General features: G+C 36.4%; 1 protein-coding gene across 2 annotated transcripts in view; it reads right to left on the bottom strand.

The window, feature by feature from the left end:
• The window catches only part of lmbrd1 (LMBR1 domain containing 1), a 58,430-nt gene extending 46,496 nt beyond the window's left edge, over positions 1-11,934 (bottom strand). For both annotated transcript variants that reach the window (XR_009927031.1, XM_062430921.1), the window contains exons 1-3: positions 11,858-11,934; positions 9,975-10,151; positions 8,720-8,783 (exon numbers count right to left, since the gene is read on the bottom strand). Coding sequence is in view for 1 of the 2 variants with exons in the window: in XM_062430921.1 (XP_062286905.1) it covers positions 8,720-8,783; positions 9,975-10,151; positions 11,858-11,923 (307 nt within the window). In the remaining variant the exon portion in view is untranslated. The remainder of the gene's footprint in view (positions 1-8,719; positions 8,784-9,974; positions 10,152-11,857) is intronic.
• Between the last annotated feature and the right edge of the window lie 704 nt (positions 11,935-12,638).

The following is a 12,638-nucleotide window of genomic DNA, read 5'->3' as shown; positions in this document are numbered from 1 at the left end:
CTGGACTCTTGTCCCTTGCAGACAGGTAAAATGTATTACATTTTATGTGAGATTAAATGCCAGGGGAGAATTCTCACAAAAACACTGTCTCTGACAAAAGACTCTGAAAGTTATGGCACTATGAGCTTGAACTCTCATTTCCTGTAATCATCAAGGGAGGTACCAATTTTGGGGGGTGAAAACCGGGGATAAAACACAGTTGTTCGAGGACAAGTTGTCTGCAAAGGGGTCTTTTCTAAGAGGTCAGTGCTCCATGCAAAGCAGACAAATTAAGAATATAGTCACAAGTACATCTGGTGAATTGATATAAGAAATGTTATTTTAAATACAACATGTTTTTGATTTCACTGAATAAATATGAATTTTTAGGACATTATAAAATGATGAGGATGAAAAACCTAAACTGCAACACTGACAAATATTTTATCAGTATTTTACTTAAAGTCAACTTCAAAGTTCATCAGTATTTAGAAAAATGAGGCCAATTCACTGTGGTTCACATTAAATAATAATAGCTACATAACTGGGATATCTAAAATGTCGGATATAAAAAAGTCCCAAACAGGATAAGCACTGAGAGGTAATCACTTAGAAAAACGTTGAACTAACTTTCACTCTTAAAATATCCCCATGAACCTAAACCAACCTCATACCATCATCCAGGGATATAAACTTTTCACCTTTCCTTACCATTTTTTTTTCTATCGTGTGTGTTGTTTGGCTTTAGGTGTGTGTATTTATTATTGTGTCTGTCGTGATCCTTTACTTTACATGTTGCTATCAGGGTAGTGGGAGGGGGGAGGGGACTGTTATGTGAAATCTTTGTTAACTATTGTCATCTCTTGTCTTCTCGTTTACATGAAAATATTAAAAGCAGAGTTTTGAAAAAAGAAAAGAAAAACGTTGAATGAACTGCATAGTCACTGATTACGAATTGTGAAACTGAACTGAGCAAAACAACTGATATCAGAAATGCACTTAAATTTCACAGGCCACATTATGGACTCTTGTATCAAGGCTAACTGCTGTGACTTTGCTTTGGAGTGACAAGAGAGATATGACTGGGTGAAAGAATACATTCTATTGAGCTTCAGATCATAATAGATTCATTTTTAAACTTTGAATGACTCCAGAATCAATATTATATTGCATATTAATGATAAGCAATTGTTATTTTGAACTATAGTTACAGTGGGTGCACAACCAGGAAAGTGCAGAGATGAAACAATATTTTCACACATCCACTTCCCTTTTTCTTATGAGTATGCATATGACAGTTGAAGTATGATTGGTTTAATATCAAATTAATTAGATTATTTGACTGAAGGCAAAAAAACAAACATTGTCACGCAAAGGTCCAGCACTACTTCTCTACTATTTAAAAGACGAGGAGCTTAAAGCTATGAAATTGAATAGCTTAACTAGTTAATTACACACAACCTTTCTTATTTATTAACTTACTGTATATCACAGAATCTCAATATCCTTAAAGTGCATAAGGATTAATACTACATCATATGAGAAGGTCTGTGCCAACTCTCATATTGTACAGTATATTAAATCCATGTTTACATTGACTGACAGGTCTCTCACACTATTATACTCATCTGTTTTGACTGCCACTTGCTTGGCTCACCTCTTCCCTGCCCACATTTCACCCTGTCACCCAAACTGACAAGATGGCAGCTAACAGTAAACCCAACTACAGACCACAAACAGACTCTCTGGAAATTTACAGGTTATGTTCCACATGCTAAACGTGCAGGTAGAATCTCTAGCTTCTTGCCACATTCTTTTTAGTCTGTTACCATCTTCTTAGAAAGTCAAATCAGTCTGTTCTCATATTTTACCATTTTGTTTCACTTCATAGCTCAGTGGCATATTCTAGTTGGAAAGAAGGCACCATATCCCCAGTGGGATAAATGGACTCCACAGGGCTCCTTGTCCATCGTTGCAGGAAGTAAGAAACATCAATTTCTAGGAGTAGCCTTGTAGGACAAGAAGAGTGAACTGAACAACATCTTTATGTAACACATTGTCAAATGAATCCTGACCCAGACACAAAATAACTTTTACAGCAGCATTTGAAGCACACCAAGCTACCTAGAAGGTGTTATGTTTCACATGCTGCACCAAGCCATTTGACAGTATGAAGATACATTTGAATGGCAGCTTCTCATGAGTTCAAGAACATGCATTGTAACACAAATGTTAACACCTCAGTGATTTGATGAGCATGGAGACTGTGTGAATCCGTGTTTGGTTTTGACTATACTTTGCTTGCTTTAGAGAAGTAAAAATCATACATTTCTAAGGCCGTACCCGACTCAGAATGTTGTCAGTTGATCAGATTCGGCCGTTCAATGCAGAGATTCTACAATTGGTTCCTATTTTTAATTTAATATAGACTATCTGTCAATTATTGGCATGAGTTTTGACAACAACACGGACCTCAACATAGTCAAATGCAACAGAGTAGTGAACATATGTTTTAGCATTTAAAAATCAATAAAAGACAGCTACATATGATACAAGACTTTAATTGCAGCCTATTTGAATTTCCAACATATAATGTCAGGCTGACAGTTGAATTTATCAGAACAATGAGTCAGGCAGCACACATTTCTGATTAAATCAAGCTCTTATAGACTTTTTTTATTCCACTTCAAACATTCAAATCAAAGAATAAACAAGTTAAACTGTTTAAAATAAATTCACTGTGTTATCCGCTATGAAATAACCAATATCTCTTCTTCTACTTCTTTATTTCTTCTTAAACGTAAAAACTAATAAACAAAAAAACAAATACCAGCTGATATATTGTCACTTTTGTTTAACTTTCAAATATCAGTATTGTTAACTACCACAAAAAATGGTCTGGCTTTACTGTATATCATCATAACGAATACTTCAGAGGTAAAAACAGGCTTAAAAATGTTCCTATGGTAGACATTTTAAATCTCTCTCTGTCCAAACAAAGGCAGAAAAAGAGAGCTATAAGACCAGAGCTTTTTGCACACAAAGGGAAAAAAGGTATGTTTTGTTTCTAACACAAGCTGGAAAATGTTCAAATTTGAGGGGCTGTATAACACAAAGCTGCCCTCAAAAATAAAAGTGCAATTTGTCAAGGTTTTCAGCAATGCTTTTAAAAGTAGCACTATAGGCTAACACTCGCCAATAAAATTCAGTCAGCACATGTAGGTGGACAAGAATCACAGACAAAAAAGAAAGTACTTATAGCGTATTTACAGGAGGATTGCATCCTCTCTGGCTTCTCTTCTACAAATGGCATTAAAAAAAGGCAGAGAGAAAACCAATGATTTATTTAAAGGGCCCAGGGGTATTTCGCCCCTGTTGCTTAAGGGTCTTATGCACCACTGCTTTGAAGTACTGAGGAGTCCAAGGAAATGCATAAATGGACAAAAACTGGAGATTGAAAGACTACGCTTTCAAACTTAGGGTTCATCAAAGATCACAAAAAGCTATTTGGACTCTTAAAGGATGTGGGTGTTTCAGTTACAGACATTCATCCCCTTTGTGAAGTTGAACACTACACTCTGTAGAGTTTGTGGAAAAAACTGTAAGGTATATTCTCTAAAGACAATACATAACATTTCACTTTGACAGAACATTTTTCCCTTTTTGGGTTTTTTTTTTCAAGGCATCGTGGTCACATTGTGAAACAGCTTTTCTCGCTTCATTACTGGTGTTCAGGTTGTTGCTCCGACTCAAAATGTTTCCTCATGCAAAACTCATAACTCATGCATTCATAAATGCATAACTGTAACATAACTGACATGCATTTACTTGACCTAGTTAAGATGTTGAAGTTAATGTGCATTTTAGTCATCATTAGATAAAATAAGTCGAAACAACAGTGAGATTTCACACTACTGACGGGCTGCTTTAACATAAACACACTTGCAGTTTAATGAACAAAAAGGGTACAAAATAACCAGTAAATATCAGAATGTTATGCAGTCCCACTGATTCAGTATAATTGTGTGGATTACTCAAACAATGAAAAACGCAGCACAGCAGTGTAAAACGGAACAAATCCATTGACATAACAATATAGCATTGTGCTATATTATAATTACCCCGCTATAATTCCCCCCACTATGACGACACTGTGATTGTAAAACTCCACAGGCTAATTATAAGGCAGAAAAGTGAATTCACAACAGCTGCCGAATTGTTGACAGTGTCAGCCATGGGCTTCATTTAAAATGTGTGTACTGAGAAAAACTGACGAGGCCGCACCAAATGACAGATGTGTAAGGCCATCAAATTATTTCAAGTATCAAGTAAATAGTGTATAGAGCGTTCTTAAAAATCACTGCACAAACACATGCTTATTAAGTGTGATCGCCGCTGAATACAAATCAATCTACCTTGGAGGAAAATATGCTCCAGTAGAGGAAAAAGGAAATCTTGATGTGAACCCTGTAATTATTCCATTTGTGAAGCGACAGATGGACAGTGATGTCAAATACAGCCTTAAAGGAAATTCTACTTTAAAGGTTAGATTTGTAAGGAAGCTGTGAATACTACACACATGGAGCTTGGTCTCCACCTACTGGCAAATAAAAAAGGGATGCCCCTGGAAAAAAAAAGAGAGAAATAAGTTTCTGGTTCTATCAGTAACTCTGGAGTAAAATGGACTATGCAGCCAATATTAGATTTATCATATTTTCATATCCAGCCTAATACTGCAGCCATCAATAAAGTATGACTTTGCTCAGCCTCGACACACAGTCCTCTTATATTGTCGTCTTCACAAATGTATACTCGCTGCAGAGATGGATAGTCACACAGAGATGCATCACAAATCCCAACTGACTTTCAATCAAACCAATTGTAGAGCACTGTCTCAAAAATATCACTGCAATAAAGCATTTTGAATTCAAATAAGCCATCAGGACTCAGTCTGTAAAAACCTTACAAATATGACTAAAGCACAGAAAACAGCTTCTAGTGTCGTCACAGAAAGGCAAATGAACATGTCATGATAAATGATGGGTCAATATTTAGTACCTCTAGGCTAGGAATGCAACTGAAATATTTAAAAGGTGCTGTTGGTTTAGTCCAAAAATATGCTCTGACAGACTGAGCATAATATCAATCTAGACTGTAAGGCTCTGATATTAGGCAGTTTTAGGAGCACTCAACCTTATCAACAGCCAAAAAGTTACAAGCACAACAAATTTGTAAGCAGATCACTCTGCACCACACTCCCAGAGCTATGATCACATGTAACAAGCTCGAGGCGAGTAGCAGACTCTTTCAAAAGCCTCTCTTACTCATTTCCCGACTCCTAGAATGTTCACTCTTGGTGTGTCTACGTTTTTGGAGCTAAATAGGAACATTTATATGAAAAGATACTATTTCTTTTTTTCTGTGACTGGCATGAACAAACTACACTCACCAAGCACTTTATTAGGAACTGCTGTGCAATCTTATAGAATCTAATACAACAGCTCTGCCATGAATTCTACTTTTACAAAGTGTATACATTTTCCTTTTCAAAAAGTGATAATTACTGATGTCAAAGTGGGTGGCAGTGGTACTGGACTGCATTATATTGAAAAGTGTTCCTAATATTTTGCCCCTCTTATATGTTAATGGGCTAGACAAAATATTACGAACCTTCTTCAATTCATAATGCCTAATACACGCAATATAAAACCAAAGCATTTATGTGGATAAGACCATAAAAGGGCATGGAACAGTTACTACGATATGAAATGCTGCATGACGCACAGAAAATTTAGCAACCACTCAAATCAGTCAGAGATTGTGAGATTGATTCTCTCAAACCTTCTCAGCTGACAGATATACAAAACTAAAGGACTCCAAATTACGAAAACAACTACATAAGCTTTTCCTTTGATGTGTGACATATTTGTTGAGTGTAACTGTTGCACCATGAATGCGATTTCCAGGCAGTTTGGCCATTAAATGAATTAAATTACTGATGGGACACAGCCCTGCATTTAAGACTAAGCCTACTGAATTATTCATTTTTTTTAAAGTATCTAAGAAGCAAAATTTCCATTTAAGGAGATGTCTAATCCAAACTGTACATAGTAACAGAGAAAATCAATCTTGTGTATGAAATCTTATTTGTGTGTCCAGAAGACAATATACTGTGGCTCCTTGAATGCTGGATTCAAGTGCAGTGTTCATGGTCTGTGAAAGCCAATTTTCTGATGTCATTATACGAGTGGAAGTGGTTTCTTTGATTGGGCTGTCTGGGCAAGGAGACAGCTTGTCTTCCTTGCATTTGGCATTTCTGAACAGACGGTACATAACAGTGTTGCTGACAGGCACTTTAAGCCAGCATCTGGCGGAAAATGTGTGATCTAGTGTCTCTGGCATGACTAAATTTGCGATCGTCAAAGACAACAAACTCATGTCATCCTTAATATGACGATCATGGAGAAATTTCAGTGCCACTTCAGCTTTAAGTTAGGAATTTATCAACCAAACAGCCTGGATACTGCTCCCATGAATTGTAACTATGCACAAATACTACCATTATGAGTGATCTATGGGGACTAGGCTTTCCCCCCGTCTTACAGCAAGAGAGTTAGGCAGGATGAGTCCATGATAACTGATTGAATTTGACAATGCTCAGGTAAAATGTTATAATTTAATTCATGTGACAGTTGTAATGAGTGGAAAAGGGAAACAAATGACTATAAGCATTGGATTTCTGTTTTTCCATGACACAAGTAGATCTGAGTCCAACAAAGTAAGGAGGATCTGTTAGCTACATGTATTCAACATGTTTGTCAAGCCTTAAAGATCCAAATTGCATTTTAGTGTGAAATATTCAATCCAAACAATAATGTTGTCATTTTTTTCATTGGGAACAAATATGTTTCCATTCTTGAAGCTAATCATCTTTACCATTACATCAAACACCATATTGGAAACCTTTCCTGCTGATTCTACGGGCCTTTGCTGCATGTTATAAGAAAATACATAGCATGACTCACAACTACTGCCAATCATAGTGTATCAACAATGACAGTTAGGACTCTATACAAATGCTTGACATTTGTTACTGTACTCTATTAATGAGTCTGCAACATCTTCAGGGAGGCTTTTACCACCTCTTATACTCATCAGTAATTACACACTGTTCCCTAAATTGTACTCCTGCAATCACTTCTGACATTTCCTTCTCAACACTGACCTCACCGAAATGCTACAATCTTCTAAATTGGACTCATAATTAGTCATGGTATTTCTGCCATACTCTTTTTCACTTCTCCTTATAGTAACCCTGACAAACCGGCCTTATCGACAAGGCCATCAACTTCCTCTGTAAGCACATGATTTTCATAAACTCTCCAGACCGTGTACACATGAAGGAGGGGGGAGTTTGTATCAAATAGTTGCTCACATAAAACATCAATAGATACAAAGCGGCATATTTATATGCTGAAACCACTGGGGCCAATGGGGAAGCTATTGCAGCAACACAGATAATGAAGTACAGCAAAGAAAATATATCATGAGTGTAAACACACACAGACACTACAAAATTATACATTTATAAAACATAAACAACCCTAAAATCGCAGAATCATGTAAACATAAGAACTAATAACTAAGAAAGAAATTCTAAAAATATTAATTATTCAAATACATGACCAACAAAAAAAAGACAAACAGCAAAATGTTAACACTGCAGAGTCCACGAGGAATGTATAAGGTGAACAATAAAGAATCAAAGCATGAGACAATATGATCATCACTGTTTATCATTAAGACACAGTGGGCCTAAAAGTATCAATGATACCCAGATGTGTCATGTAAAGGTTATAACAATTCACCTTGTGTTCACCAGTAATATGGTGATGGGAATACTGCTTGTTCTGCATCTAAGGCACAAGCCACAAATCCAACGAAAAAACATTTCAGCTTACTTAATATGCAACAGTAAATGTAATTAATTATTGACAGCTATATTTGACTAATTTAAGCTGCCTGCGATTTGACAGATTCCATTCATTTTATGGCCAAAGTGGGCATTTGGCTGGGAAACACTGTAAATGTTTAATATCTCTGAAATACAGTATTAAATCATCATGGAAATCAAACCACTTCTCTCTATCTATTAACATTAACCTGTGAAAATGGCTTTTCACTATCTATTATTTCAATAGTGTAATAGTCTGCCCATTCATGGTCCCAGTCTGTTGAATTTCATGCTTATGTTTGTATTAGGTTTAGTGAATTGTATTGTATGACAATATTTTTAGAAGGACACAAGGCTCTCTGGAATCAGTGGATTATTGCATAGCTTTTTGAATATTTGAATGTGATAACCTTAATGAAAACTGCTCATCAGGTAAGACATGCAGCCTACGTTACCATAGAGATACACAGAAATAAGTCACCACTGTGAGAACAAAAAGCCACTGTGAATCCCAAAGTCTGCCCGCTAACCCGCTAAGATTACTTTGTGAGTGAGTCAGGCCCCAGGTGTTATTAAAATTGAACTGGCTTCAACTGAGAGAGGAGATAAAGTTGATATAATAGGAGAATGACGTAGCACACTTACAGTACAGCCAGTGATGACAAAACTAAACTCTGTAAAAAAAATATTAAAGCCCAAGAGCATATGTAAAGTGTTTTGTCAACACATGCACATTTTGTTTGTTATGTTTACCCAGGTAGACAAGTATTAAGAAAGTACACTTACTGTAATATCCATATAACACTGTGTCTTCAATTTGTGCTCTCGTCTCATTGTTTGCTGCCCATTCCTGGATGTTAACAAAGAAAAAGTCCATGGTGAAAATTACAATTAAAGCTTGACAATAAAGAGAATAGCACAAGTACAATTATCAATGAAAGGCACCGATTAGATCAAAATTCATGAAAAAAAACAATCAGTATGAAATATAGTATAATAAAAAACAACACGGTATGGGCATCAAGTGTTTCCTGGATATTGTATTCATTCTGTCAATTAATTGTTTACCATACTCATTAAGCATTCAAGACAGAGGCATTAAATTTAAAAAAGAAAGGGAATACACAGATTAATTAATTAATCCAGGACCCTGGATAGAGGTAGGTCATGCCAACATAGCAGTGCTCTGGCAGCTTTGTTTACCTAGATTCACAAACTTCATTCAGACAGGCACAGGGGGAATAACTCAAAACTGACAGACCTTTGTCTAAGTCTATTTTTATTCATGTGTAGCACAGGTGTGGGAAATTGTCTATCATAAGCTTTCATTCCCTGCATTACTTTAAAAATGAATTCTCCAATTGAGAAGAAAAACTGTGAAAGCTGCAAAAAGATTAAAAACCAGGTATTGTTTTTGAAGAGTAGCAACCTAAAGGAAAATGCTTGTGTCATTCCTGTCAGTTTCTGCAGTGTCATGCTTCTCACTCCTATGAGATAAGCTCAAATGATCTGTTCCCATCAGAGGCTCCTGGAAATGTTGTTTCGTGATACTTTTTTTTTTGTTAACATATTTTAGCATAAAAGCCTCCTCTTGCTTTCATGCCTCTTTGCTGATTATTACACTTTTTATTCTAAAACATAATCACAAAGAGATTACCAAGAAATCATGTTTGATTAAGTAAGTGAGGGATTATGTTTCTGATGAGTTAATGTGTGCAGCCTATGTTAGGTAGCCATGACTAAATGGTATAAAAAAAGAGTTACCCTTTAGCAATCAAAGCTGCTCACAACCCACATGAAGCAACAAATTTCCTGCTGTTCAAATAAAGATACCATTACACACTTTGCTAAATCTTCAAAAACAAAAAATGCAATAAACTGGCAAAAAAATTTATGAGCTTTTAGACTGGACAAAATCAATGTCTACATTGCCTAATTCTTAGAAAATTAAAAAGCAAACAAGTTAATAGCTGCCTCAGGAAAACTCATTAGCATTTCTTAAATTGATTTTACTGGGGCTGTTAGCGGAATGGATACTAACCTTGTAGGTACCATTTGGATACTTCATGAACGAAACAAGGAATATATCCACTGGTAGAAGTGCTGATGTTATCAAAGCAATGGCCAGTGCACATATTGCTGTGATGGTTGAAACGACTTCACTCTCCTGACGACTTTGAAATTTACGAATGTAGACCCAACAGAAAGCGAGGATTACCTTAACAGGAAAAAAACAATAATAATCTAATTAAAACAAATGTAGGATAACACCATTATGAGGAATATTAAGAACAAGGAATGACTTAAGAAAACAGCATTTAGCCTGGAGAGATATACTGAATGTATGGCAAAAGCATCAGCATTAAATCTGAGAGACTATGTATAGTACAATGGATCACTTATTTACTTTACATCAAAATACAAATGAAAAACATTATGAATGAACATCCACAGGGCTTGACACATCTGTAAAATATAAAGCAAGTTGTGTTAATTACTATTGTTGAGCATCTTACAATGTTCAGTATCGAAGGGGTATATTTTATTGAGCTGCATGATACGGTGTTCCTGATATTGTGTCCTCCTATGCATGATCTACATTGCTTAGAAACTCTAGCTTCAGTGTGTGTCTCCAGTTGCCAGAAAACGAATACTCAAACCAAGTGTTAACACAACAAGTAGATAATTACACACACACTGAGAATAGCCTGGCTGCAGGTGCTATGGAACAACTGATCTGATTATATAATTCTCTGTCACCTTATCCTCTTTCAGCATGTGAGAGGAAACACGCTTACTGACATTGTTAGGAACTGATTAGACATTATGACAAAATAATAACAACAATTTGAAAATGATTTTAACAAAACATGTATATATTTCATGTAATCAATTATTGTGAATTCTGTTTCTTTTTAACATCAAAAAGACAAAAACAGAGTGATTGTCAGTAAAAGGCAGGAGAGCCATTAGACAGAGATGCAAAAAGAAGAGAGGATCCAAAATGACAAGGTCATATTCCAGGCACACAAGCTGCAGGAAGTGAGGACACTGCTAAAACTAGTCCCTTCAGATCAAGGGCTGCCATTCACAGACAGGATCAATTAGAGGCCCGCAGCCTTAAGCCTCTGGCTGCTTGTTTTGCCAGGTAATGTAGCTGGCTTTGAATTCAAATAAGATCCATTGAAGGGGTTGATCAAATATAAAGGGCTGCTAGTGGAGGATAGGGAGGCAGAGCAATTTATTGGCATCCAGGCATTCTTCTGGACGGCTCCTAATTCAGCCATGTGACTCTGAATGACAGCTGAGATAATGAGTGCTAAACTCGGCAGCAGATTACCTTTGCTGACCAACTTCAAGGCATGTTTCTCTGCACCGCTTAGGTCTCTAAATGGGGCCAAACTATGACTAACAGGAAATGAAAGCTTATATGTGTAGCGTTACATGTGGCGAAAAGCAGCCTTTGCATATTATCAAGCCCTGACGTAGCATATATTTATTCAGAAGACTGTCATTTTCGCCCTTTAAACCCTTGTGGAAAGCTGGCATCCAATTTAAGGCATATATTGTAACCAAGAAAAATCTAACCAGAGATATGAATTTTCTGTATAATAAAGCAAGAATACACGCCACTGCGCTCTCGACGTGCTACTGTTTTACACTGTAACTATTTTTAATCGTATGAAACGTAAAAGTATATCAAATAAACACTGGACGCTTCTATAAAACAACTACCTCTAACTGTGTCGTGGCTAACGTTAGCTAAAACCCATCCAAAGCCAGTATTGACGTTAAGACACCGCGGCCATGTCGGGCCAGTAATACAATAATCAATCGATATATTGGACTGTTAAAACATCTCAAACTGATTACCTAACGCCCCACAACTCGGTGATGCGGTTAGACAACTTTATAGGCGCTTACCAAAAGTATAAAGGTGAAAATAGACCACCCGAGCAAAGACTCGGAGAGGAACGACTGAGCCGCCATCTTCACTTCCTGCAATAACAAAACCACGTGCTCCAGGTGACGTCAACGCCTAGGAGGCTCGAGCCAGCAGCCGTGACGTCTCCGCAGAAAAAGTCCATATGTTTGTTGATAAGTCCATATGTGTGATGATAATTTCAGGGGTTGTATTGAGCTGTGCTTACAGCTTAACGCGTGCTGGGACAAGCCGGCCATGCTAGAGGAGACATTAAAAGCTGACAGTAAAGTGGAGCCTCTGTGCCATAGTCTTAGTGTAGAAGAAAGTCTGATCACTCGATAAAACATATACAACATATGGTAATGTGTTGCTCCTAGTCTGCATTTCTTACATCCTGAAATGCACATTTTAATCCATATATCTCTAATTTTTGCTCTGCTTTTCTGTTACTCTGTTACACACAATCTTGTTTGTCCACAATAGATAGATAGATAGATAGATAGATAGATAGATAGATAGATAGATAGATAGATAGATAGATAGATAGATAGATAGATAGATAGATAGATAGATACAAAGATAGATCGATAGATAGATAGATAGATAGATAGATAGATAGATAGATAGATAGATAGATAGATAGATAGATAGATAGATAGATAGATAGATAGATAGATAGACATTTTGTTAATTTCAAAGGGAAATTAATATGTTACAGCAGCCAATAAATTTTTTTTTTTAAAAAGGTAAAAGAAAAACATCAGATTAAAGGCTAAATAA

The sequence above is a fragment of the Scomber scombrus genome, chromosome 12, assembly GCF_963691925.1.
Source record: "Scomber scombrus chromosome 12, fScoSco1.1, whole genome shotgun sequence".
NCBI classification, from domain to species: Eukaryota; Metazoa; Chordata; class Actinopteri; order Scombriformes; family Scombridae; genus Scomber; species Scomber scombrus.
This window is presented reverse-complemented; position numbering and strand designations above follow the sequence as displayed.